Source organism: Corvus brachyrhynchos, unplaced genomic scaffold (genome assembly GCF_000691975.1).
Source record: "Corvus brachyrhynchos isolate BGI_N302 unplaced genomic scaffold, ASM69197v1 scaffold86, whole genome shotgun sequence".
NCBI classification, from domain to species: Eukaryota; Metazoa; Chordata; class Aves; order Passeriformes; family Corvidae; genus Corvus; species Corvus brachyrhynchos.
In genome coordinates, this window is record NW_008238647.1 from 470,974 (window position 1) to 498,435 (window position 27,462).

Below are 27,462 nucleotides of genomic sequence, written 5' to 3' on the forward strand. Positions count from 1 at the left end.
CAGTAGGTCAAGATTGGACCCTCAAAAGCAGTTGTGGGGAAAGCTGTAAGTCGGAGGAAGGGACTCTCACATGCAAGCAGAGAACCAACCCAGGCAGCTGGCTCGCTGTGATACTGAGCCATGAAAGAACTTCTTGTGGAGATGTCTCCATAGCATGAGCAAGAGAGACTCCTGTGCCTAAGTGAACTGAACAAGGTTATTATGGAAGTGGTAAACAGACTGAACATCTCAAGGGTTGTCTTTTTACATTGTCAGTGGGAGAAGGGAGAAAGGTAGGGGGAGAAGAAGTGTTCTGAAGGTGTGGTATGATTTTTTTTTCCCCCTTTCTTTTAGATCTGTTAATAAACTTCTTTATGTTCTTTTAAGTTTTATGCCTGCTTTGTTTTCTCCTAATTCTTATCTCACAGAAGAAAGTAAGGAAGTAATGAGTATTTTGGACCAAAACCACTACGTATGTTTAAAATAGAAGCTGATTACAAACCGGGATCCTGTACTGGTTCTGCTCTCCAGATTTCATTTCATTCTCAGATCATATTTTGCCTAGTATCCCATATTATTTAAATAAACACATGAATATAAAATAGCATTTGATGCTTTATTGATGCTAATTAGGCAGGCTACAGGTATCAGTCTGATCTGGTAGTGCTCAGAAAATTCAGATGCATCAAATTTTCTCCGTTTATTATAAATGTAATTCAGCTTCTTGCTATGCAAGAAGCTAAACGTTTTTCCAGTTACAATTTTATTACTTGATTTATTTTAATAGGATTTTTGGTGGTGGTGGTTGGATACAGGAAAAAGAAGAAAAGTTTGATAACAGTTTTCCTTTTGTCTTCAAACTAAAGGCCAAATTCCCTGACTGTTACCAGCTCTCTAGGCTAAAGTACCTCACCACAATGAAATCTTTTTAAAATTTCAGTTAAGAATTTTTATTTAGTCATAAACTTCTGACAAGATTAAAGGCTTGTTCTTGGATGATGTGAGGAGTAGGGAATAGCTTTAACAAATCCTTAAATTAGAAATGCTTAGTGGCTTTTAAACACAGACAGTGTGGATCTCTGAGGAATGTTTATAGGCACTGGGATAACCTTGCAGCAAAGAGAGCAATAGATTATATCATAATTTATTTCAGATACCTATCTGTTTCTGCTTCCAGCTTGGGTTTTATTTTTTTATCCTAAGTTAGAACAGCCCTGAGGCAGGTAAGAACAATTTTATGTAATCTCTGCCTATCTTTCACAGCATTTTCAGATCATGCCATATAAATGGTATAAATTAATCACTAATAATTTCGCTCCTATACAACCTTCTGCCCTTACCAAACTCTGGCTCAAAATTGAGCTAAAGAGGCAGTACTGCTGAATACTAGTTCTGATAACAGGGATAGGTGATAAATTATATTTAAATAGTATGTTTTCTTAATTTTCCAATTAATAATCTACAAATATCAAGGTCAGGCAAATAAGAAGACAGTATTTTATCGTAGCTGAAACTCACAGAATCAGGGAATAGATGAAGTGGGAGGACACCTCAAGAACTTATATGCTCCTGCCCAAGGCAGGATCATCAATAGAAGGTTGATCATGTCAAGTCAGGTTTTTAATATCTCCAAGAATGAAGGCTGCTCAATCTCTCTGAAACCACTTTCTGAACAAAAGAAAACAAAAAAAGTAATTTTCAACATTTGAATAGGTTTTCCTATATTAAAATTTGTGTCCAGAACCTTTTATCAAAGTAGATTCTGGCTCCATCTTTGCTTCCTCACATCAGTGCTGCATTGATGGACTGAAGGAAACTATATGAGGCTCAACAAGGCCTAGTGCAGGGTCCTAAACTTGGGGTCACAGCAACCCAGGCAGTGCCACAGGCTGGGGGAAGAGTGGGTGGGAAAGACCTGTGGGTGCTGGTCTGTAGCAGCTGAACATGATCCAGCTGTGCCCAGGTGGCCAAGAAGGCCAATGGCATCCTGGCCTGGATCAGCAGTGGTGTGGCCAGCAGGACCAGGGCAGTGACCGTCCCCCTGTACTCGGCACTGCTGAGGCCACACCTCCAGTCCTGTGTTCAGTTCTGGGCCCCTCACTGCCAGAAAGACATTGAGGGGCTGGAGCGTGTCCAGAGAAGGGCAGCGGAGCTGGGGAAGGGTCTGGAGCACAAGTCCTGTGAGGAGCAGCTGAGGGAGCTGGGGGTGTTTAGCCTGGAGAAAAGGAGGCTTAGGGGGGACTTTATTGCTCTCTACAGCCACCTGAAAGGAGGGTGTAGCACGGTGGAAGTCAGTCTTGTAGCCTTTTCCCAGGCTACAAGTGACAGGACAAGAGGAAACAGCCTCACGTTGTACCAGGGGAGGCTTAGATTGTATATTAGGGAAAAGAATTTCACAGAAAGAGTGGTTAGGCATTGGAATAGACTGCCCAGAAAAAGTGGTGGTCACCGTCCCAGGAAATTTTCAAAAGGTGTGCGGATGTGACATATGGGGATATGGTTTAGAGGTGATTTGGTAGTGCTGGTTTTGTGGTTGTATTTTTGATGTTGGAGGTCTTTTCCAGCCCTAAGGATTCTATGATTTTATGTATTTGTACACATTAATAAATACATAGACAGATCAATCCCTTCCTGCATATCTCTTAAAAGTACCTGAAAGTTGAAGAGTATGTGGATTAAATCTATAGTTACGATAACTCCATTCAGTCTACAGAATCTGATCTCACATCTCTACAATACTGATGCAATTCTATTAAGTGCATTTCTTTCTATTGAAATCAAAATTGCATTTCTATTGAAATTTCTATTGCATTTCTCACTATTGAAGTGAGATTTTGGCATGAGATGTGTCGCACTAATAACCACATGAAGTTTGAAATTTAATTCTATATATGTTCCGCAAGGTTTGCTGTTAACCACTCCAGTGAAAGCTGACTGTAAAATCACAGTGCAACCTGGACTGGCAGAACAGGACAGGAAAGGAAGGGGAAGACGCACATTCAGATTTTCACAATCCTTAAATGAGGGCCCATGTATAAGCTATAAACTATGGTGTACACCTACATGAAAATATGATAGACGTTTCAAATAACCTCAGCAGTTGTAAATATACTTATAAAGGTTTGCTACCAATTGCTGCATTTTGGAAACTCTGAAAGTATGAATATTCAGCCTTATGTTCATCCTAGGCTCTTAGAAAAAAAGCAGGTCATACCAAAGTATATACTTTAAAATAATTCCTTTTGCATTGATGTAATATATTGCTGACCTCAGTGTCACAGTAATTTGGTTATTACAAATATTAAGCATCTCCAAAAAGATGTCACTGACTATTGGGTTATTTAATACTGTTCATGGAAAGAACACAGGTAAAGAAGTAAACATCCATGCTCCCAATTATGTTGAACTTCTCCACAAATAGGTTTCTGTTCTTTTAGAGAGTCATAAGGAGAGTTCAGACATGTTTCAAGAAAGCATCTTCATCCTAGTTAAATTTCTGAATACATGAATTTATCTGGTTAATAATGTTAGAAGAGATTCTAAGAGATACTGTTGTAAACAGTTCCAACCATCAATTAAACATGGTTTAACTTTTCCCACATGCTTGTTTGCATTTATGTTTTGCTGTTGTCTCTGATTTTTTACCTCCCATTGAATAAGGGGTTTTAATTAAAAAAAGACCTCTGCCTGTGAAATGGTTTGTGTACAAATGAAGAAAGAAAGGAAAAAGAACAAGTTCACTGTTTCTCATCACAGAAGTAAATCCAAATGTGATGGGGCTGGTACCCAAAGAAAGGGATTGTCTTTAGAAAGGAATGGGGTGTTCTGTTTTGTTTTCCCATAAATAAAGCTAGGAGGCAGGAACACATGTAGATAGATACATTCTGGTAATTAACAAGACTACCCCTGCCTCTGAGCTCATTTTCTTTTTTGGAAATAGTATGCAAGAAGCCTTTGGCTATCAGAGGAAATTAATCAGGTGGGACATTCTTGCAATAGCATCTGTCTGCAGTGACAGCTTTACAAGTTAAATAAATAAACTCTTGCTGGCATAACCACAGTGCTCTCTGGAAGGAGAGTAGTGAGCTCAGACCAGTGGTCTTCATGGAATGTTTCTGCTGTTCATTGCCAAATGGGTTCCCAAGATCAGGCAAGTTTCACCATGTCCTTAACAATAGTCTCTAATTGTCATTACATACAATGGTCTAGCAAGAAGTTAAAATTTTAATGTAATTTCTCAGAGGCTTGCAAGCAGTGGTCAATAAATTACTGTGAACGTCCAAGCAGTCTTCCTTGAAAGATTCTGGGATGGCTGCCAGCAAGTTTCAGTGCACCAGACAGGGCGTGCAGGCATCACAAATGCTGAATGCTCACTCATTCATGGCAAATTTGAATATTCCAAGTACATGGAATACCTTCTTAAACAGCTGATAATTTAAAGTATTCCCTGTGCTTAAAACCCAGAATATTTCTCCCACCATTCTTCAGTTAGGAACTCAGTTGTCTGTTGCATGCAATCTGCGCACACATTCATTCACTTTACAATCTAATTCCAATCTACATTCATACCTTCCCCCTCTGTGACAAATGAGATTTTCCCTCGTGTGTTACGCAATGTAATTGTTGGTCACTGCAGTGAAAGATTTTCTTATTAAACCCTTTTTTAAAATGCACGTAGCGTGTTATTTATCACTGGAATAACCTGCTCTTTTTCCATTACTTTCAGTGAAGCTGTGTCCAATAGTTTTGCCTGCTTTTGCTACCTGACCTGTACCACAGCTGATAATCGGTTTGCCAGTCCATAATAGACCTATATATTTTCCACTTTGTTCCATGAAAACAACTATAATCCCACTGAAATTCTGATCTTTCGTTCCTCTAAAATAATAGTTGCTGTATTGAGGAGGTTCGTCTTGGTGCTCTGATTCTGCAGTAAATGCAAATTGCGAGATCTTCTTAGCTCTCATGAGAAGGATTTAGATAGCTCTCCAATTTTCCAGGTATATTCAACAAATTGCTTATTGTGATATCATTACCCTGTGCAGTAGAACAGTCAAAACCATCAGCCATATGTGTTGAAGTCTAAAAGCCACTGGGTTTGGTCAAAATTTGGTATGGAGAAGAATTTTTTCATCAGTGTCAGCACATTTAGATGATTTAACCAGTAGAAGATGCAACAGGAAAATAATGTTTCATGTGTTATTATCATATAATTGTGAGGATATCATTATGTTGGTAATCCCAATATTCGTTGTTATGTTGTTGAGATCACAGAATCATAGAATTGTCTGAATTGGAAGGGACCTTAGAGATCATCTCGTTCCAATGCCCTGCCACAGAGACACCTTGCACCAGACCAGGTTGTTCTAGGTTGTTCATCCAACCTAGAACACTTCCAGGGATGGGGTATCCACAACCTCTCTGGACAACCTATTCCAGTGTCTCACCACACTCACAGTAAAGAATTTCCCCCTAATATTTAATCTAAACTTACCTTTTTTCAGTATGAAGCAATATCCCCTTGTCCTATCACTACTTGCCCTTGTAAAAAAGTCCCTCTCCAGCTTTTTTGTGAATTTTCCAACTCAAGTTCAGCCACACCATAGCTTCAGTCAGCTATAGCACTGCTCTGAATGTCTTTGATGGCTTCTGCAGTACCTCTAGTCTACCTGAAGATCTTTAGCAGTATTCACCCCAGCGTTACTCTGTGGGGAACACAAATAATAGCCAGCTTCCAGTTGTACTTGGAAGTGCTGACCATTTTCCTCAAGTCTCTCCGATATTCCAGTTGTCTATTGAATTTGTAGTCCACCTATTCTATTATATCTCAGCAGTTTGGCTGCAAGGATACTATGGATCACTGTCAAAAGTCAGCAAATGCCTCTGCTGCTTTCATCTCATCCAGCAAGACAGTTGTCTCATCATAGCAAACTCTGAGGTTGGTTTTGTTAAATCTGTTCTGGATGTTCCCAGTCATCCCCTTGTCAATTATGTGCCTGGGCATTGCTTCCAAGTTGGATTTACCCCTTAATTTTATCATGGGCTAAGGTTAGGCTGACCAGTCTGCAGCTGCCCAGATCCTCCTTGCCTTGCTTGTAGATGGCCTTGACATGTGGTGTAGGAATACCATGGCAAGGTGGCTGCCATCTCTTACACCTTAGCTCCGCTCTGTGACTGATGCATGAAAAAGTGTAAAATGTTCAGATAGTGTTAGGACCATGTGTAAGTTTGGAACACATAAAGTGTTAAAAGCAACCCTAACAGACCACCTGTCTTTTTAAAATTAATCAGTTACCAGCAGCAAAGATTTTCTCCTCAATCTTTAAGGCCTCCCTTTTTCTGAATAAAACATGGCATTAGCTGCAGTCTCTTGATTTCAGTGCCTACCTCTGATTAAGATCACAGAATCGCAGAATATTTTGATCAATGCTTCAAGGTAAACACTTGCCATTGAGCTATGTGAAATGAGGATGGTTTTAAGCAGAGGATTTCAGGGAAGGAAGGGGTAAACATTGGACCCCAAGTATCCAGCTTAGTGCTCCATTGCATCTCTTTTATGTCTGCTTTACCTTTAAGCTGAGTCTCTGATGCAGACATTCTGTAATAATACTTGGGAATTATTTGCATCCAGTCTAAAGAACCTTTTAGTTCTAGTTTTAAATTAAGGACTCCAGTGGTTTCAGTCCTTGATAAGTAAAGCAGCTGGATTTCACACCAATCACACCAAGGCTCGGTTACATTTAAGTCACAGCAGTGAAGTGATGCATGAAACTGACTGTACTGTAAAATCTCATTGTTATATGGATGAGGAAATGGACTAGCTCCAGACAGTAAAACAATCCAAAGACAGGGAAAAATGCATATTGAAGCTTTCAGCAGAGAAGATTGTTCAGAATAAAATGTGTTCTTTTGTTAGGAGGCAGTAAACCATGATCTAGAGCTTAGGATTTAATTAGGCAATGGGAGCTGTTCTTGTGTGTCAGTGTGGTGCTAGCAGAGTACAGAGTACGTTGTTCGCAGCATACACTGGGTGCTCACCTTATCCCACCAAGAACTGCAGTTCTGCAGAGCAGAGTAAAAGAGTGTAGGTGTTTTCCTCCAAATGAATTTTAATGGAGGATGACTTGTGTATCTCTTAAATATATTTATTTAGGCTTTTCTTCTCTGCTTGAAGTTACTTATTTTAATTTTTCAGCATCACTAAAATAAGACCTTTTTGCTATTGTACTAGTCCATTTCAGCCTGGACTCCGATACTTTGATACCCTGACATACACAAAATGGAGAGAATTCACATCTTAACTGATAACTCTGGGATTTGGCAGTTCTAAAAACTGATAGTAAGTCAAGCTCAGAATTCCTTGAGTATGATACCAAGAATTCATGCAATTTTCCATTGGAAAATCTTCTATAGGTGTTTCAAATATAGTTCGGCATATAAAAAAATACACTAAATAAAATGTATTCTGCTACTGGTTGATTTCAGAATTCCTGAAGAATGTATTCAGAGAAAGTTTTGAGCCCTCATTATAAATGGTTTATTTCTTCATACTGCATAGAGAAAGAAAATTATGCTAATTATCTTGTTATCCCCTCCTATGCTTCAAGCAAATCAGCAGCTCTCAACAGCCCTGACTCAGCTACAGCCTAAGAGACCCTGCAAAGTGACTTTGGAAGGTCATCAAAACTGTGCATTTGAAGGCAGTGAGCGAAGCCTTCCCCCCAGTGAAAGCCTTTTGCAAGGTCAACCCTTGCTGTTTGAATTGAGTAGTTAAGTACTGAGGCCAGAATGAGTAACATTGTGATGGATATAGTCTCCTCTCTGCAGGAAAGCTCCCCCACCCAGGTCCTTTCCTTGCTAGTGCTTTCCCTCTCTTCAAGTCCCCTTGCAAAGACTCATTTCTGTGGTGATAACACAGCAGTGCCAATAGGTATCAGCTCCATGCAGGAAGAAGGAGTGTTGAGCCTGAGGGGAAGTGTCATCTGTGATAGAGCAAATTTCGTTCAGTCCCCCAACTGTCTTCTGGACACAGATGTCAGTTCATGTGAGCTGTGTCTGGGCCCTCTTTACTGACCATTTTTTTACTGGAAGCCTTGTTTCCTGTGTTACCTCAGCTGAATTAAGTCTGAATTAAGCCTTTGAGTATTTTATTCTAATCAGTAAAAGCCATCATAGTCCATAGCCAGTTTGTCCTGAAAGCAGCCTGCTCATATCAGTATTCATTCCCCTGGATTGCTGCAGTGTCAGAGTGTGGATGATCCAGGCTTTCTCCTCAAGAAATCTCATTAATGATGAAGGCAGGAAATTTTCAGCCCTCTTCTTCCTTTAGTAGATTTTTTCTTCACATCAGTCAGCTGAAACGAATACAAGCCAGATAGTGCTTTGCTTTACCAGTTAGAAAAGCTGACGCCAAAGGTCCTGATGAAAAGGTTTAGAGGAGTGGGAACACAGGAAACACTTCCCTGTGGAAGGAATTAGCCTGAAAGCCTGCAGTGAGAAGAGCTGGCTTTGAAGAATGACAGTGGAGAAGAAAGTACCATCAGTTAAAACAAAGAAATCAATATACCCTGGACTTTGTCAGTCCTGGCTAAGGACATTCGCAGTGTATTTTTCTCTCAGTGCATGAGTATACCACCAGCCCCATTGATTTTGTGCTTATAGCAGGAGGACGATCTATACCTCTTTTGGAGAGGTGCTAGCTCTCTGGAGAGAACCACTGAGATTTCATGGGGGAATGTATCATAATTGCTATAAAATAGCAATTTATCTGCTAAATTCCCATTGACTGAGATAACACCTTGCCAGGAAAGTGGATCTGCTACGATTTTCTATAATAGCACTTCTAAAATTTATGCACCCTTGCCACTTGCATATCAGCCCTGTGAATATCTCCAGGTCAGAATGTAAAGGGTGCATGATACTCAAAAATCACAGCTTTTTCCACAATTAACTTTGTCATGTTGACAAGATCTGAGTCACAGAAAGCATGAAGTGTCTTTGTTGTAAGTTTTCACATATTTGTATTAAAGCACAAGCGTAAGTGTTCTCAGAACCAGAGGTTATGTTGATCTCTTAAACAAGCCCTTAAAACCTGATATGTTCACAAACACTAGACTGTTACCTCAGTGCTCACTTGAGCCATCCCTATTTTCCTATTGATACTTCTGTTAGCAAATACTGTTTGGAGTCGAACTCAACACAAGTTCACGTCCCCCACTCCTGAATGAATTACTGAACTTTTGAACACCTGGTTGGTAGACAGAATCCTAAGGAAAGAAAAAAAACAGAAAAGGAAGGAGAAAGAAATCAAAAAAACTTCTGTAGAAATAGAACTCATTAAATTTGTTACTTTTGTCTGTGTTACAATTGTGGAAATAAAAGTGGGGTTTTGTTTTGTTTTAGCATTACAAGCTAAAGCTAGAAACGGTGCTTAAACTCACATTTGATAGTCTATATGTTATTTTTATGGCTGGCTTTATTAGTTGTTTACATGACACATCTCAGATACTAGGCATTTAAACATCAACCAATTACTGGCATTCAATAAACCTATTAATTTTAATTGTATTTATTTGTATGCCTATTGTAGTAACTTTTACCAGATTAAATTAATATTGCTTAGATTGGTTTCTCCATCTAAAAGTGAGTTATCTAAATTCTATTTATAAACAATACAGACAGGCAACTTGAGGAAGAAAGTCATGCAGCCTGTCCTAAGTGATTTTGCAAGGAAGGGATGAATCACTCCCCAAAAATGTTTCTCTGCTGACCACAGGAAGGGCCTTGTTTTTGCTAAAAATAACAAAATAGATCTTAGCATCTAAGTAAGCCAGGTATAAACCAAGGAAGGAAGAGGGTAGCAGTGGTGGAATCTCTTGCCCAAGGATCCAACAGGTGAGTGACAAAGCAAATAAAATGACCAGTCTTCAGCTTTCAGGCCAATATTTTACTGCAAACCTTCCCTTCACCTTTATAGTAAGTGTGATCTCTGCTATGGCAGTCAGTGGGAGAAGGATGACAGCCTGGATGGCCACCTGTAATGATTTAAAATTGGTAGGTTTATGTTTATTTGTTCAGAAATCACCGCTATAGTTCACATATTTTTCAATCAGCACCCTATCACTCTGTGTTATTGACTGCCTGGGGAGCAGTATAAACCAGAGGAATGTCCCACTCAAACCTCACTAATGAAACTTCTTTTGCATTGCAGTTGACCTGGACAGGTTGAATGATGATGTGAAGCGTTACAGCTGCACTCCAAGGAACTACTCTGTCAATTTAAGGGAGGAGCTGAAGCTGACAAATGTAGTTTTTTTCCCCCGCTGCCTCCTTGTCCAGCGCTGTGGCGGAAACTGCGGCTGTGGGACTCCGAATTGGAAATCCTGCACCTGCGTGTCAGGGAAAACAGTGAAAAAATATCATGAGGTATTTTCATTTGTTCTTTGTTACTCCTTTTGGGTATGTATTGCTTCCACGGATTCTGAAGTCTTTTCTCGGACCTGCGTGTGCTGCTTGTTAATTGGCTATATGTGTGTGAGAAAGGGGTGTAGGCAGGTATTTGTGGGTAAGTTAATTTAGGAGAAATTGGACAGAACTTTTGCCACCTCTGAGTGGATGCCACCACAGCATCCTAGTGACCTTTGTCGCAAGAATGAGCCTTATGTTGGACTGATTTTTCCCAGTGAAGGACAAATACAGAGTAAATGTATATACCACTGGAAATACACTTTTTGGAACATGTGTTCCTTGAGCTATTTGACTTCACTTCCTCTTGCTTTAAACTTATGCTCACACTTGGAAATTACAATTAAGTCTCTTGTAAACTCTCTTCCCTTCCAGATTTATTACTTACAGGAGGCAGCTGAATCATTCAGCTTTAGCTTTTTCCCCACTCAGCAATTTTTTAGGAAGGCAAAATTTTTGCATAGGAACAATGCCCATTATTTTAATCCATTCAGAACACATTTAGGGAGGAAAAGCACAAGGAAAGAGCATTTTTTGTTCTTGCCTCTAATGCAGTCTTTTCAGATCAAGACATGAGCAGTGTCCCCTAAAGTGAGCATATCTAGGGAAGTTACTTGGTAGTTGCCTTTCAGTTGTCAGAAGGTAGGGTAGCTGCATGCCATGCCACCTTATGTCTGACACATATCTCTCATAAGAGCCTGATTTACCACTTGGCTTAAGTCCCAAGGGAAAATGAACTTTATGGACTTTAAACCTGGATGTGATGTGGGCTCATAACATTAAGGCATTGTCTTGGGAGACCCTGGGGCTGCAATAGCAGAGGGTTGGTGAAGGTCAGAACTTGCCCACACTGTGAGCAGTGTGGTTACTCTTTTCAAAGGTAAGAGATATTTTCTCACATGTAACTGCAGAATACAGCATACTCCACGTGCTAGGACTAGAGAATAATATTTTCTCTAATTTTAAAGAAGATGCAGGGGATGACCCTAGTAATGACCCTAATTACAGAGCAGAAAGCCTTATCTCAGTGGTAGAAAAGTGAATTGGAAAAAATATTAATAGGTATAAAGCACCTAGATGACTATGAGCTGATAAAATTAACTCAGAATGCCTTATATATGAATAAATATTTATACAGCACCACAACATTGTACAAGAATGCTAAAAGGACTGGCACCTCCTGCAGAGAGCAAACAGTCAGCCAGACAAGATCAGACATGGATTAGAAGCTGGTTAAGAGATAAAGAGCAACGAGGTGGAAGAGATGAGCAATTTTCTAAATGGGAAAGGGCTATCTGAGGGTGCCCCCAGTACACAGATTGTTATTTCATGTGTTCAATCTGGAGGGAGGTGCACAGGGAAGTGGCAAAAATGTCAGGTGGCACAGGACATAACATACTTGAACAGCAGAAAAGGCTGTGAGGAATTTCAGAAGGCCTTTGTAACTGCTTATAAATGCAGGTTAGAAGAGCAGCAATCATTAGGATGAGTGGTCTCAACTATTTATTCATATAACACTGGATGTGTGAGGGGAGGAGGGAGAAATGAGGGGTGGAAATTGGGCCAAAGGTTAAGTAGTGAATCACTGTGAAGAGCTTCAGGAAAACAGTTGTTCAGCGCAGTGATAAGAAAAAGATAAGTGACAGTCTTCTGCAGGAATGGAGATGAAGGGGTAATAACACAGCAAATATAGTCAGGATAAATTCGTGGGGGACTTATCCTGGGTTTTGACCATTGGTACTTAAAAGGACAAAGGCAGGACTGGAAAAAATAAATAGAAGCAGCAAATATACATCATGAGAGATGTAGGGGAAGATATAGATCAAAAATATTTGTAAGGAAGGTGGCTCAAAAGTTTTGGATAATTTCATTTAGAAAAAAAAATGGTAGTAAGAGAGGACACAGTGAAAGGTAGAAAATAATGAATAGTAGCTAAAGGAAAATTGGATCTTCCTAAATGATATTTTCCTTAAGAAAATAACAAGAGGGAGACTGAAAGGGAACTAATTTAAAATTATAAAAAGGAATTGTTTTTTTCCACAGTAAATCTGTGTGGAATTTCAACACTTAAATATGACGTGTGCATAATTCAGAAGATTCCTGAAAGAACTCAAGTAAAGAATAAACTAAGGAATCCTGACTTACACCTGTGTCAGAATTTAAGTCAACTGTTGACAGCAGCTAGAAAGAAAAGTGCTGATTATGAGTATGTTATCAAGCACTTACTTTTTTCAAGTGTTTGGAAACAGGTAGTGCTGGTACACCAGAATATCAAACTAGCCAGGTATTGCTCAGCACCAGGATGTCATGACTTAAAATTGCCCCAAATTAATCACTAAATTCAGGAAATTCAACATTCACACTTATACATCACTGCTAAATTATTTTCCTACTCATTTCTTCTCTGAGAACCATCTGAATTCAAGACAGTGTTTCAGCTTTAACATTAAATGGCCTTTGTAAGTTTAAATTTAAATTTCATCCCTTAGGGATGAATAAACAGCTCACTGAGTAGGTATTTAGCCAAGTATCTCCCATTAACATGAGTGGAAGTCATGCAGATAAATTCATGTATGACATACTAAAGATGTATCCATTAATTTTAGTCCAAAATGTTTTCCACTTTATTATTATTATTAGCCACGCACAGTTAATCAGTTTCATTCTTGTTCTCCTTTGACACTTTAATTTTACTTAAATACCAGGTAGAAAAGGCACTGAGCAGAGGCTCTCCACATGCCAGTTTTAGAACCATGGAGCCAGTTTGCTCTCTTAAAAGCCAATTTGAAACCCACTAACCTTAGCCAAAGAGCCTTTAGTTGCATAACGAAGGATGGAGCTTCACACTTTATGAAATCCCCAGCACCATTAATTTGGTTAAAAAGCTCTGCCTTCTCCTGCAGGAAGACAGAGGCCAGATTCAACCACAAGTCCCAGTTAACTTGATTTACAGAAGACACCAGAAGGAAATATTAAGTAGTGGCACAAAGAAGGTGTTTGAATAACTGAAACTGAGTCCTGCAGACCCCAGACCCTTTCTCTTGCCAGACTGATTTTGCCTAACCTCCATCCTGGAGCTTCATCTACTGAGCTCCTGAACCTGCAAGAGCTTTGTGTCTTGCACGTGGATATGCGTGTCCTCAAAAGTAAAAATGTCTCTGGAGATCACTTAAAAGTTCCCTGGCATTTCTGAGCTACTGAGTATTTCTGAGTGAGAAAGACAGGCAGGCAAATTTTACAAAAGCAATAGGCTCCTTTTTGGCTTGGTAGCAAGTGCTGGAGTAGCTGCATGTTGGTAGCTGTGGGGACCTTAAAGTCCAGGGTGTTTCTTGAAAGAGAGGCTTCTAGTCCAGAGAGATTTCAAGGTTATCTTCTCCGTGTGCTCTTAATGCTTTTTAGTTCCCTCTTAGTTCCTGTTCAAAGCCTCTCACTGTAATCACTGAGCGCTCCCTCCTAGCCTAGCCTCTCAGGACTAATAGCCTTTAATTTTCCCAAGCTGAGACTGCTGCTCCAGTTCCCTGAATGGAATGTACAGCTCTTTTCTGTCATGTCCAACTATAAGAAGTGATGCAACAGCAGGGAAAATGCGAACATGAGAATGCCACAGAAAGGGGTAGCTTTTTCTTTATTGCCCTGGGAGATGTTAGTCATGAGCTCTCTGGTCTTCTTTATGGCCTGGAAGTTTGCCATGACTTTACCAAAATACTCAGCAGTTTTCAGAAATGAATGGGGTCATAATTTGGGTAAACAGTTTTATTGGTGGGTTTTTTTTTTCTTGCAGGAGTCTTGCAATGCTCTGTGGTTTTCTGTGGCTTCTGGGTTTGCTTTAGAGCAGAGCAAATACTCTGGACAAATACTCATGACTTACCACATAGTGTCACAATCCCTTCAAACCAAACAGGCCAAGTCCTGGCAGTGTCTGAGAACGTCTCTAAGGCATAGTCTGCCGTAGGTGATACAAATGCTCAGCCCTACTGCTGTCTGACTTTTTAAAGGGGACCTGAAATAAAAGTGTGTTTCCCACTGCAGTTAATTTCCTTTAAAATGCCTGGAACTGTTCATTAAAGAGGCACAGGCTCTAAACCTGGAGATTACTCAGCACAGAGAAGGTGTGGGGAACTCAGACCAGGACTCAGTTCAGCTGTGGCTGTGGCTGTGCTATCCAGCCAGCATGCACATACCTCAGAGAAACAAGAAATCGGTTTTCCCATCTCATTGCTGTAACTGATGAGATGTGAAATGAGTTTCCGTGGGGAATAAGTGCTCTTAAGGTAGCAACCAGAATTTGTCAGAATGTGTAAACCTCCGCAAACGCAGTGCTGAGCTGCACAGCTAAAGGGCATATAAGAAAAAAAGAAAAAAAATCAGCTATCAAGCTGATTGCATCTTTTACCTACTTATTTGTCTCTCCTCTAAAGACTGATGTGTTTTTCACTGTCTATAAGGTGCTTCTTCCCCACCCCCCATCCCACCCCTTTTTGAAGCATTATGTCTCCATTCAAGTTTGATGTTGATTGGAGCTTGTCTGATGCCTTCACAGGACATACATTCAGTTAATTCTCAGAGACAAAGTTTTGATTAGTGTTAGGGTGGCAATTTCATAACCTCTGGTTGCCTTGAGAGAGGCAGTAGGTACCCCAGAGCACACAATACCATATCTTGGCACAAGTTGCTGGGGCATAGAAACAGCTTCAACTGAACCCAACATTGCAAAGGGAAAACAAGACTGAGGGAATATTATATGGGAGAAAAGAACACAGGAGCACAACAGAAAATAAAAAAGTGGCATGGAACTTCAAGAAGACAGAGTTACTGCAATGGAGTTAAGAAATTTAACTAACACAATTCAATGCTGTGTGGGCTTTTTTCCTTTTTTTCTTTTATTTTTCAGAGAAATGAGAAGCAAACCTTAAGGAGGCACTTGAGAGAACAGACAATAATTCTCATCCTGTCCTTACACAGGGAAACATAAGATAACTGGTCAAAAAATGATCCAAATGATGCTGACACGACAAAGGGAATTTGCTAAGGGATTAAAAAGAGCTGGAATCATCAAAGCAGTGTTCAAGGAGTATGGTCTGCTGTTGTATGTCCTGGAGTTGATAGTACATGTATAAAGGAGATAAAAGGTTGTTATGGTAATAAAGGCACAGAATTAGCCTGACAAAAGAATTAATTCATGGAATATTGTACAAGAAGCAGCAATGGGATTTATTTGGAATGCAAGTACAAGGAAACAGAATGAGTCAGAAATGACTGCTAGGTCACGGGATGAGGAGAGAGAGCGCAGAAGTGCAGAGAGAGAAAAAAAAGGTTCATTTTTAACTAGATGAAAATGAAAGTTCTTGGGTTGACATGTGGAAGTTAAGCAAGTGAGACATCCTGTGATACATGTCAGGACAGAGAAGCAGTTTGTGAAGGAGGAACATCTGTATCTAGTCAGTGATAAAACAATAGCTGTGTCATAATGCACACCTAATTCCTGACAAGATCAGCAAAAGTGAGGGTCTTATTGATGTCACATATGTCAAAAATATCATAGCTTTAGTAAGTACTTGAGGTACTTGAGTTTTGAGCCAGTTAATCTTTTCCCATGTTTGTTGTATTAAAACCAGGTGTTTTTTATGCATAAAAATAAAAAAAAATAGAAACAATAATCCCATTTATATTCAATGATCCCTTAGTTTGCCTGCTGCTGCTGATCATCAAGCCAACTCTTTTTTCTTGTCCCTGATACCCTGGGTATTATCTCTGGTAATAAAGAATACATCTTTGGGTCTATGTCATTGGTTTAGGCTGTGTTCTTAGTAGAGTAAAGGTCCTTGTGCTAAATTATGAACCACATTCCCATAATGCTTGGCTTCTTAGACTCAGAGCACAGCTAAATTGTGTGTGACCTTTGGATTAGATAACTTTCAAAAATTGCGGAGTAAGATTTTTTTATGTCTATCAGAACTTGGATCTGTGTTGAATCTTTTGCACTTTTGATGCTTCCTCTTTCATGAATCTCAGACAAATATAATTTGGTTTGCATGCTAGAATGGTGTTATTTTTAGATGTGCAGAAGGAGATCAGATAATGCTGTTTAGCAGAATTTTAAAATAAGTTCTGCAGAGTACAAATTTCAGTATCTAAAATAGCATCCAGAGTTGCTCACCATCCTCTGTCACAAGAATGTGAAGCTAATTAGAATTGGGTAAGCCATAGTCATGTTATTGATATTCTGTAGCTTTCTTAAGCTAATCAAAAAGAAAAAAAAAAAAAGCTGATTTTTGAGTGGGACTTTATTTTTCTATTGGTGCTCAAAATACTGGTCAAGAATTCAGAAAACAATTTCACTATTGTTACTAATAAGTAAATGATAAGTCGGAAATGCCTGTGGGAGACCTTTTTTAAGTTTTGACTGGGTTTGGTATCACTCTTTGCTTTTTAATAAAACAGAAATCAGCCATCATGTACTGTCATGGCTAAATGTTGCCTGACTCCAAGGGTCAGTGATACCTGGCTAGGATCATCAGCAAATGCTGAAGGGATGCTTCACCTCAATCTGGCTCTACCCATCTAACACTGTGAGTCCAAGCTTTGGGCTCCTTTCCTAGTCCCCAGAGCTAGCACTACCAGAGGTGGGTGTTTCAGGTGAATCATTCTCTATAGTCACTACTTTATTGCAGCTTCTACTGGAGACATGCCATGTATGGAGCAGGGTGAACAGATTATCTCCAGCTGGGTCCTCTTCCTGGCAGTCATTGCCACTCTGCTCTCCTCAGCCCCTGATGTTGAGGTGTTCTTAATTTTTGCTGAGGTGATAGGGGCCATCAGCCCTGACCCCCTGTGCTCCACAGGCCACTGGAGAGCACCTGCTGCCCCCAGAGCACAACCCAAATTGGTACTGTACACCTCCTGGAAAGGCAGTCCTCAAACAGGCTGGAAACCCCACAGTTCCTTGGAGGGCTGTCCAGGTGGTGAGTGGGCCTTACTTAAATAAGTGTGCCCTAATTCCACTTGAAGTTTTTCTGGCTTCAACTTCCAGATCCTGGCTTTTGTAATGGCTTTGCTCTCTGGTTTAAAGAGGGTTTCAGAAGCTGGCATCCAAATTCAATACATGATCAATGAGCAAGATTGCTGGCAAGGAAATGCATGTAAGCATTTTCTTTATATTTCCTACAACACTGTCCCCAAGGAAAGTGATGCAGTGGCTGCAGTCATCTCACCTTGAAACTTCTCAGGTGCTCAGGCATATCTAGAAATTAAAATGCCATCCAGCATGTTGTGTGCTCCTGTGGGGCTCTCCACACAGAAAATGCCCTATTGCACTTTTTTTTTGTATTACCTATAAGCACCAAATCCAGCTCAGAAGCAAAATAATCTGTCTTGATTTTATTTTAATTGTTTTAATAGTTTTATGACCATAATTTACTCGGTGTTTGATGAGAGGGGTATGACTGTAGTTACGTGCTCTTTGTGAGGCAATGATCTGAATAGCTGAGGCACTGCAATTTGATGAGAAGTGACAGACATTGATCCTTTAATTTGAAAACTACAAGGTTGTTCTTTTTCACCCACAAAAAAAAAAAAAAAAACCTTTTGAGCATTCTGGACCTGTCATATGCATATTTTCTTACAGCTACTGATCCCATCAAAAAAGGAGTGATAAAATGCCCTAAACAGAATTTATTTGAACTATTCTCATTAATTCAGTAGATCCTCAGCTTTAAGGACCTGTCCATGGAATAAACAGCAGCTATTTGCAGAATAAAGGGTTGTCTTCCATCAACTGCGGTCACCAGAAATGGCCTTACTTCCAGATTCCCTTGTACTTAGATGAAAACAAAACTGTTAGGCAGAAGTAAGACAGAGAGCTTTGAATATCAGTTCTGTGATCAGCTATTAAAGTAGCTCTGCAGAGGGATTTGGACAGGTTGGATCTGAGACAAATTGTGTGAGGTTCAACCAACAATGCCAAGTTCTGGGTCCTAAACTTGGGTCACAACAACCCAGGCAGTGCCACAGGCTGGAAAACTGCCTGGTGGAAAAGGACCTGTGGGTGCTGGTCTGTAGCAGCTGAACATGATCCAGCTGTGCCCAGGTGGCCAAGAAGGCCAATGGCATCCTGGCCTGGATCAGCAGTGGTGTGGCCAGCAGGACCAGGGCAGTGACCGTCCCCCTGTACTCGGCACTGCTGAGGCCACACCTCCAGTCCTGTGTTCAGTTCTGGGCCCCTCACTGCCAGAAAGACATTGAGGGGCTGGAGCGTGTCCAGAGAAGGGCAGCGGAGCTGGGGAAGGGTCTGGAGCACAAGTCCTGTGAGGAGCAGCTGAGGGAGCTGGGGGTGTTTAGCCTGGAGAAAAGGAGGCTCAGTGGGGGACCTTACTGCTCTCTCTCTCTCTGACTGCCTGAAAGGAGGGTGTAGCCAGGTGGAGGTTGGCCTCTTCTCCCAGATAACAGGTGGCAGAACAAGAGAACATAGCCTCAAGTTGTACCAGGGGAGGTTTAGATTGGATATAAGGGAAATTTTCTTCACTGCAAGGGTGGTCAAACATTGAAATAGGCTGCCCAGGGAAATGGGAGTCTCTGTTTTCCTGGACGTATTCAAAAAGCATGTGGGATGTGGCATTACAGGACAGAAGTCAGTGGTTGACTTGGCAGTGCTGGGATAATGTTTGGACCCAATGAACTCAGAGGTCTTTTCCCGCCTAAATGATTCTATGATTTGATAATTTCAGCTGTGTTCAATCACTGTTTTCCTGTCTTGTCTGGGGAACTGCCTGACAGTTCATTTTCTTATCAGCAAAGCCTATATACTGTGTTCATGCTTCCTTATAAAAAACACAGGGAAAGTCCCCAAGCTGTCAGATGGTCTGTTAACTTAAATACAGTCCACATCCCCTTGCATACTTTGATTTGCTCTCAGCTGGAAAAATCAGATCTACCTACCCATGATCTTGCAAAATGCCAGTCATCTGGATTTGTCAGATTTTGCTGAAAGACTTCTTTAAATAAAGAATTTATCATGGGTTCAGCGTCAGCATCTGTGCTTGATTTTAAAAGTAAGTTTTCTTTAAAAAAAATCTTTGAAGATGTGGTCTATTTTTATCTCTGTAATAATTGCAGCAATATGATTAGGTTCAGTCCTTTTGTGCTTGGGACTACAGTGTGGTACAGCAAATTTTCCTAGTGTCCATCAGGATTTATTGCATATGTGGATGCAGCCAGTGTTTGAAATCAATTCAGAGACACTATATTTTTGTTGCTTTAAAAAAATAATTACATGTTTCTGCATTTCTAACAGGACAAAGTAATTGTATTTTCCAAACACAGTACAGCAGCATGAAGGACCTTGCTTAGGCACAGTCCTTACTCTCAGTATTACATAGGCAAAATATAAATTCCATCACAAAAGGGAGAACAAAATAATAGACTGCATTCAGTGCTCACCACTTTTGTTACATTCCATTACTTTTCTAGCGTCAAGGCCTTAATGGCAGAGAACAAATGGGCTCGTCCTGAGAGCTGCTAACCTGCCTGCCCTTCCCCACCCACCGTGTACAGCATCTCTGGTTATCCTTTGGCAAGTGCTTCACACTTAAGTTTTGGGACTTTCTAATTCTGTTGAAAATGCTCACACGCTGTTGATCTGGCACACAGTCTCTTATTCCCTGTCCTTTCCAAAACCATCTCAACTCTTGTATGGTGTTACAACATCAGAAAGTACTTTAAAAAAAAAAAGGTTTGTTGAGTAACAGAGCGACCTGTTACTTATAAATCAGTATGATCTGTTAGAGGAGAAATGTGGGTGCTTTGGTGGTTGAGGTGTTTGTTTCAGAGGTTTAGGTCCCACTTGCCAGTTGGCCACTGGCTTTGGGAGGTCGTGCACTTAACAGACATCTCTCCATCCTGGAACAAGCAAGAGAAATCCAGCTGATCTAGCAGTCACTTGGCCAAGCTAGCATGAGTCACATCAGCCTGCCAGGAGGTGAGACCTGTTAACTCTAATGTCTTACTGGTGTGTGGTTTCTGGACTCAAGCACTTGAGGCCGCACTGCGCAGAACCAACCCACCTGCTTCTGCAGCTGTGCAGCTGCAGCCTTGCTATCTCCGTGTCCTGCTCCCTGTCAGTAAATTTCTAAATGGAAAGGACTGTATACTGGCACTGGTAGTGTTTCTACTAATGTGTGGCATAGTCTTGAGCAAACCAGTTTCAGATTCTCCATGTACACAAGTCTGACAATTACCATCTCTTTCTGGCCGATGTGCTGTGAGATTTGGGAAGATACAAGATCGTTTTCAGGGAATCAGATTCATATAATGATATGGGTTGGAAGACGTCTCTGAGGGTCTACAATCTCCCATAAAAACAGGAAAAATGTTGAAGTTAGATGAGGTTGCTCAGGGTCTCATCCTGTTTATTTTGACTGTGTTGAGGGTTTCTGCAGCCTTTCTGGACAACCTGCTCCAGTGTCTAACCACTCTCAGTATTTTTTTACTATACCCAAATAGGATTTTTTTGTTGTTGTTGCATCTTGTGTTTATTGCCTCTTTCTCATATTCTTTACAACCTACAGCCCCCTTCCTCCAGGTCTGAAGATCACCTTGCCTAGATAGCATTGTTTTCAAAAGCATCTTGTACAATGTATACTTCCCTAGGAAGTAATTTTGTTTGCTTGTTTGTTTGACATTATTCACAGTAAATTCTTCAGAAATCATTTAGGTTGAGCCAGAGATTTTTAAGATAAGCCAACAAAACTCAGATTCCACAGAAGCTCAGAGGGATCTGACACATATTTTGTGCAAGCTCCTTCATCTCCTTCTGCCTCCACAAGTATTTAATTTTTGGACCAATTCTAGTGATACGTGCTTCAGAAATTTCAAATTGCATAGAAAAGTGTTCCTTGTTCTTTAGAGGAGAAATAATGCACAAGGAAGAGGAGGGACAGGATGCTTCAAATATGTATGGGACTGCAAAGATGAGCCAAAGGAAACATGCTGGATAATTTGCATGCAAAGGAGCAATTTTGGACATAGTTAGGAAACTGCAAGATATAAAGATACCTGATGTAGGAAATAATACAGTCTGTCCAAGCTCCAGGACAAACAGTACAGCAGGATGTCAAAGGGTGCAAAGAAAAAGCTGGAAATAAAACAAAACTGTGTCCAAATTAATGCTGGTCAGGGCCATTAAGGGCCGTTGTTGCCCTTGGGGTCCCAACACTCATATCTCCTCAGATCTCCAACAGCGTTTTCTAATTCATTGTGTTTTTGTTGATCCTCCCAGGTGCTGAAATTCGTCCCTGAGGCTGGGCATACTAGAAGAAGAGGCAGAATCAGGAACAACATGTCCTTGGTAGATATACAACTGGATCACCATGAGCGTTGTGATTGTGTCTGCAGTTCAAGACCACCCCGATAAAAAAGGAAAAACAAAGAAAGAAAAGAAAAAGCCAGACACACTAATTTCATCTTACTGGACATTTACTTTCAAGCAGGATTGCTCTGAGGACCTTTACTCACTAATCATTTGAAATTCGCTACTAGCCTGCCTTTGCAATTAGCAAAAATCATTGCTGTGCTGATTAGTGCCATGGCAACTAAACAGGTATATCATACATTTATGTATCAGCATCCAAGGTTTTAGGATTGTGGTTATCTGTAGCTAGATTCTGAGGGTTGAGATTTTAAAAGCTCAATTGCAGCCCTTAGGTACACAGTGCCCACCTGAATATAAATACCAGGTGTGTAGGTATTTGTGGTAGCTGGCAGTGAAATAGAGTTGTGTTTGTTTTTCACTCACCAGTTCCTACACTCAAATTCTGCTGCCATTTCTACCTTCTCAGCTCTCCTGATGGTAGGTAGGGTTTTCTGGTGGGTATAAATGAAGGGAGAATTTGAGCCTGTAGGAGTGCAAAATGGTTTGCCCCACTCTCAGAGGGAACTTTCCAGCATTCTGGCCCAACAGAGTGAGATAGAATGCAGATAGTTTTCACTACATGAAATAACGCATCAGTAAAGTCAAATCTTAGTGTTCACACTCGACCAAATCATGTGCTGAAATTAGTAGATGCTTTGCAGAAGCCAGGATACTGGCTGGTAGTGGGGTGCAGAGGCTGGTACTTTTGCTGTGGTGGCTCCATGGGAGCCATCACCCAGGTGCTTCTGCAAGAGGGGGCTCCTGCCAGGCCCCCAGGTAAATACCTGCAGGCTGGAACTGATTTTGGTCACTATCTACCTGATCTGGATTCCTGCCCCTTGCCCAGAGTGGCCGCACAGTTGCCCAAGAGGAGCCCCCTCTACACAAGAGGGGCGAGAGCCCTCTGCTTGGATCCTCCTCGCAGCAGTTCGAGGAGTGCCGTGTTTTCCTGTGGTGGAGATGAAATAGGGCACTTGTTTGTTGAAAATATTGATTTGTTTTGCAGTTGTGTTACTGGAAAACAAAACTGTGTTTGAGATTTAATTATCATTATTTGGTTTGGGGTTTCTTTATTTGTTTGTTTTAAATATGGATTATTATAACTTTGTCATATATGCATTAATCTTAGTTATCTGAGGTTAGTTGTCTCATTCCAGCTCTGTGTATTGCCATGGTTAAACTGTTGACAGTGAATTTCTTTTTTTAAATTGCATTTTGCTGAAGCATATTAACTCATTAAGCAATGTCTGTCAGTCATGAAAGGTGTGCATCATTTATTAACTTCCAGAAGAATACTACTATATACCACCTCATAATAAAATTAGCACTTTAAAAGCTACAGCATAGCTTCCTATGCCTTTTAAACTATTACAGAAGTGCTCTAGCTGAAAAAGAAAAAAAAATTCTTTCCAAATTAGCTTTAAGGATTTTCAAATGCTGCTCCAAAAATGTAAAAGAACAGGCAAATTTAAGTCTGGCAAAGAAATTTGGAGTTTTGATCATGAATGTAACAGAGGGAATAGGGTGGCACATTTAATGACTGAGGTTTTATGTTTTATAGTAGGCATAGGCTGCATTGAATCATCTTGTCTATGTTGGCTCTTGTCTTTCTGTCTCTCTGAAAGAGTGAAGTAGGTTGACAATAATAATTATAATTAGTGGAAAATGGCGTGTTCTGTAAAATAAAATAATACAAGGCCTTCAAACCAGTATGTTTTAGTACTCTACAGGTTTGTTACAAAAGCACCCTAATGTTCTTATTTTCTCTCTTCATCAGCTCAAGTATTTTTTAAGTACTTTTTTATCATTTTAGCAAAACTTTGCTGAAAGAACCCTTAGAAATGTGTTACTTTCTTTCCTGTACTTTAACCTTGGATATTCAGAAAGTGTGGGGGTTTTATTATTTATATTAATTTTTCCTCTCTGGCTCCCAGATGTCTATTTAAAAATGCTCCTGAATGCTTACTCAGGAAGTGATTCATCATTTTTCAAAGCAATTCACATTAAAAGAACAGCCCTGTAACCAAAGATTACCACCTTCATTTTGTAGTTCAGGACTGTTTAAAGAACATCTCATTCTTTTTCTGTCTCTAGCTTAATAACAAGATTGACCCAGCCCTTCCATAATTTTTAGCTAAGTTTGGAAGAAATTTGCATGCAAGACCTTGGCAGTATGGCTTGTTTTTGAAACAGCTCACTCTTTGTATATCTCTGACTGAATCCTGCCTAAGCACTCTGACTTCCTAGCTGGTGTTGGTTGCAGGATACACAAGTTTCACAAGGCTTTGTGCTCTAAATGGTCCTTTCATTCCCACCCGACGAGGGAACTGTGCAGCAGGCAGTGCTGCACCAGGTGTGTGCCATGCAGCACTGCCTGCTCGCCCGGTCCCACCCCAACAGCCACGTGTTGTGAGGGGTGCTTTTGCCTCCTGATCGAGGGCATTCAGCCTTGTCTGGGAGCCCGAGTTACCCCTAGAGGCAATTGGGAGAGGCTCTCCCATAGTGTGCCTTAGTCCAAAGGTTGAAAGCACCCTGTTTGGGAGATTTCTTTTCTGTCTTTTGACTATATAGAAAAATTCTAAATCTGATTTGGACATCTAAGTGTGATACACAAAGGTAAATAGTATGGATACTCCTTTTAAAGTCTGAACAGCTGAGAATTCAGCTAGCTGAGTTAGTTAATGGCAGCAGTGGATGCCAGGGTCCAGCAGAAAAATTCAGATGCAAAGTGAAAAACATCCTCTTGCTTAATGATGGGTTTACCTTCTTAAATATAAGCTAAGCTTGTCACAAAGTTTAAAGTATTACTCCTGGGACACTTACTAATGAATGCAACCATTCACTGCTTCCCGCTGCCATACAGACACCATGCTCCCAGCCAGTGCAGGAGGATGGGCTTCGTGTGGCAGTGTGGGGATGATAGCACACATGTGGACTAAGAAAAACTCCACAAAACCCAAGCCCCGAGCTTCAATGACCCTGGTGAATCCAAATATCAGCAAAATTTTTCCATTTTGTTTATTAGCAGAAATTGCAAAGGTGTATCTCCATTTTTTTTCCCCTCTTTTGTCCACGTATAGTTGTTACATTGTTTACACACTTTTAACTTAAAGAGCAAAGCTTTTAAAAAAATGAATCTGGTTCAGTTTTATTGGTGGAACTGGAACACCCCAAAATAAATACATTTTCATTGGCAATTCAGAAAGAGTCCTAATTTCAAACCACTCATCAGCTTTTTGTTTACTATATTCTTCTGGGATAAAGCCTACTTTCTCAAGTGCAATTTATGTATATTTTTTTGTTATCTCAGTAAATGCAGCTTTCCTAGCAGTACTTTTTACTTTATGCAGTATGTAATGTGTCTTATCTTGATGAAAAAATAAATACTGCTTTTGAAAGAAAGTACTCTGATTATTCATAATTTGGATGAAGAAAAGCTGTTGTTTGCTGAAAGACATTTCCACAACATGACACCATCCATATTCACAAGGTCTCCTTTTGAATTTTAGCAGTCATTCCCAGGAGCATCAGGGAAGGACCAAAGTGCAGTTTTGGGATAATGGAGTTTGAACCCCTGAGCTGGCAGAGCTAACAGCTGCCTTGTGGAGCAGCAGCAGTAGGAAGCAGCACAGCATGTCTAAGAGCTGGATTAGGGCATCCCCCCATATTTGGTGCTGATCTCAGCCCCTGCAGGCTTGGCTTGGCTCCAGGAGAGCTGTCCTCACTTGCTATAGCTGCTCCTTACTGCCAAAGGAAGCTGCTGCAGAAACTCTGCATCTCACCTGAGCAAGGGCAGAGCTAAGCATCCAATGTGTGCAGGGCAGCTGAAGGAGCCTAAGGCCTCTCAAGGTGGGCAAATTTGAGCTGTGCTTCTAAGTTTGGGCATTTCCTCCAGCTTTGCCAGAAGCAAATTTTGCTGTGTTGTAGCAAATAATAACCTTAATAGCTTTGGTAACTACTTTCAATTTAAGGTTCTTGTGTTAAGCTGAAGCTGCCTTAGGCCTTCACTGGACCTTGGACTGAATAGGAATATGAAGTTTTTCCCTAACTGATTATTCAAGAGCTAGATGCCCTGTCTGATAAGAGAAATACAGATAACATACAGTAGTCTGGGAACCCAGCTTTGTAGTCTTTCCTCATGCATGAGCACCTTTTTCTGTACAGTAATGCCACTGATCTGGAACAGTCAGCCATTCAGATGAGCGTATTTATCCCCCTTGGTTTGGTCCTTGTTACTCAGAGAAAAATATTACTATATATTTTTTCCTTTTTTTTTAAAGGCAGTCGGAAGAGACATTTTCTAACAAAGGAATCATTTCTCTTGAGTACAGTGAGCAGGGCCATAGTTAATGGGTAGAGGAGATATTTTTTGCCTTTTGGAAATGCACTGAATACACTACATAGACAGCAGCTCAGCAACTGCTAAATGTTCAAGGATGGCATAAAGCTCCTCCCAGCTGGCATTGCTACACACCTCTGTAACTAATGGCTAGCTAACACCAGTTTGTCCTTATGCTCACAGGACAAGGAATGTGTGAGTGAAAGCTTTAGTAAGTCTGAAACTTTGAAAGCAGCTCTGTGTCTCTTCATTGCAAAAGTATGTGGTTCCCAAGGTCATTCAGAAACTCACCATTACCTTTTTCTAAAAATTGTGGGTTTTTTAAACATTCATCTTCTCCTTTTTGAAGAACACAGAATCTGCTTCTAGTTGATTTTAAGATCTGTAACAACTGTAAAAATACTTCCCTGCAAATTCAGTTAAGATTTCTCTTGCTCTTGTCCAGAGTACATTGCACATACACACTGCTGTAATGTAAATTCTGCAGATGTCAAATTTGTACTTAGTCTCCCAGGGACTCCAGTGCAGCAGATAATGAAAATTTAGAAATTAGCATTCTTGTCTCTCATTCTAGGAGCTTTTACTTTGTTTATTGACAGTCTTGGTCAAATATGCTAAAATACATCACATTCATAGTTTATTTGGTCATTCATTGGCAGGCCATGAAGATCTGCTTTAAGTGTTCAAAGCGCATATTCAATTTTCCATTCCTTTTCAAAGAATCATAGAATGGCTTGGGTTAGAAGGGACCTTAAAGATCATCTAGTTCCAAATACTTCTCCTAGAGATGGAATTTCCAAACCAGCAAATGTTCTGCCATGACTAGTAGGAGGGAGATATTCTAGGTTCAGTCTGTCTTCTAAAATTGATTTGACTTAAGACGGTCTGAAATTCTTGCAGCAAAAAGTTGTATATTTCAAAGCTGAGTTTATATAACCTGATTTTTGAAACTGAGTTTCAAAACCTCATTTATGTATTGCTTATAGAAACTTGCTGTGGCACAGACATGCTTTAATAAAAATGGAAATAGTTATGTAATAACAGTAAGTGTATTTGATGCTCCAATTTCAAGCTGACAAAGATTTCTGGTTCAGTTGAAAGAATTTCAGTTTCAGAACTAATACAAAGCAAACAGGATAAAAAGGACAGGATACCCTCAAAGATTTTGACATAAACAGTCAAATTCTTTGACATAATAAAAAAACCCTTAACTTTTATTCATTGCATTTCCTTAGGAAAATAAGAAGAGCAGACTTCTTAACCTTTTTGTTCTGAG

At 40.3% G+C, this 27,462-nt stretch overlaps 1 protein-coding gene across 4 annotated transcripts in view; it reads left to right on the plus strand.

Moving 5' to 3' along the window:
• The window catches only part of PDGFD (platelet derived growth factor D), a 145,721-nt gene extending 118,492 nt beyond the window's left edge, over positions 1 to 27,229 (plus strand). For all 4 annotated transcript variants that reach the window (XM_008636290.2, XM_008636291.2, XM_017737646.1 and 1 more), the window contains 2 exons: positions 10,190 to 10,404; positions 21,716 to 27,229. In XM_008636290.2, the coding sequence (XP_008634512.1) occupies positions 10,190 to 10,404; positions 21,716 to 21,850 (350 nt within the window). In that variant the 3' untranslated portion in view covers positions 21,851 to 27,229. The remainder of the gene's footprint in view (positions 1 to 10,189; positions 10,405 to 21,715) is intronic.
• The last annotated feature ends 233 nt before the right edge of the window (positions 27,230 to 27,462 follow it).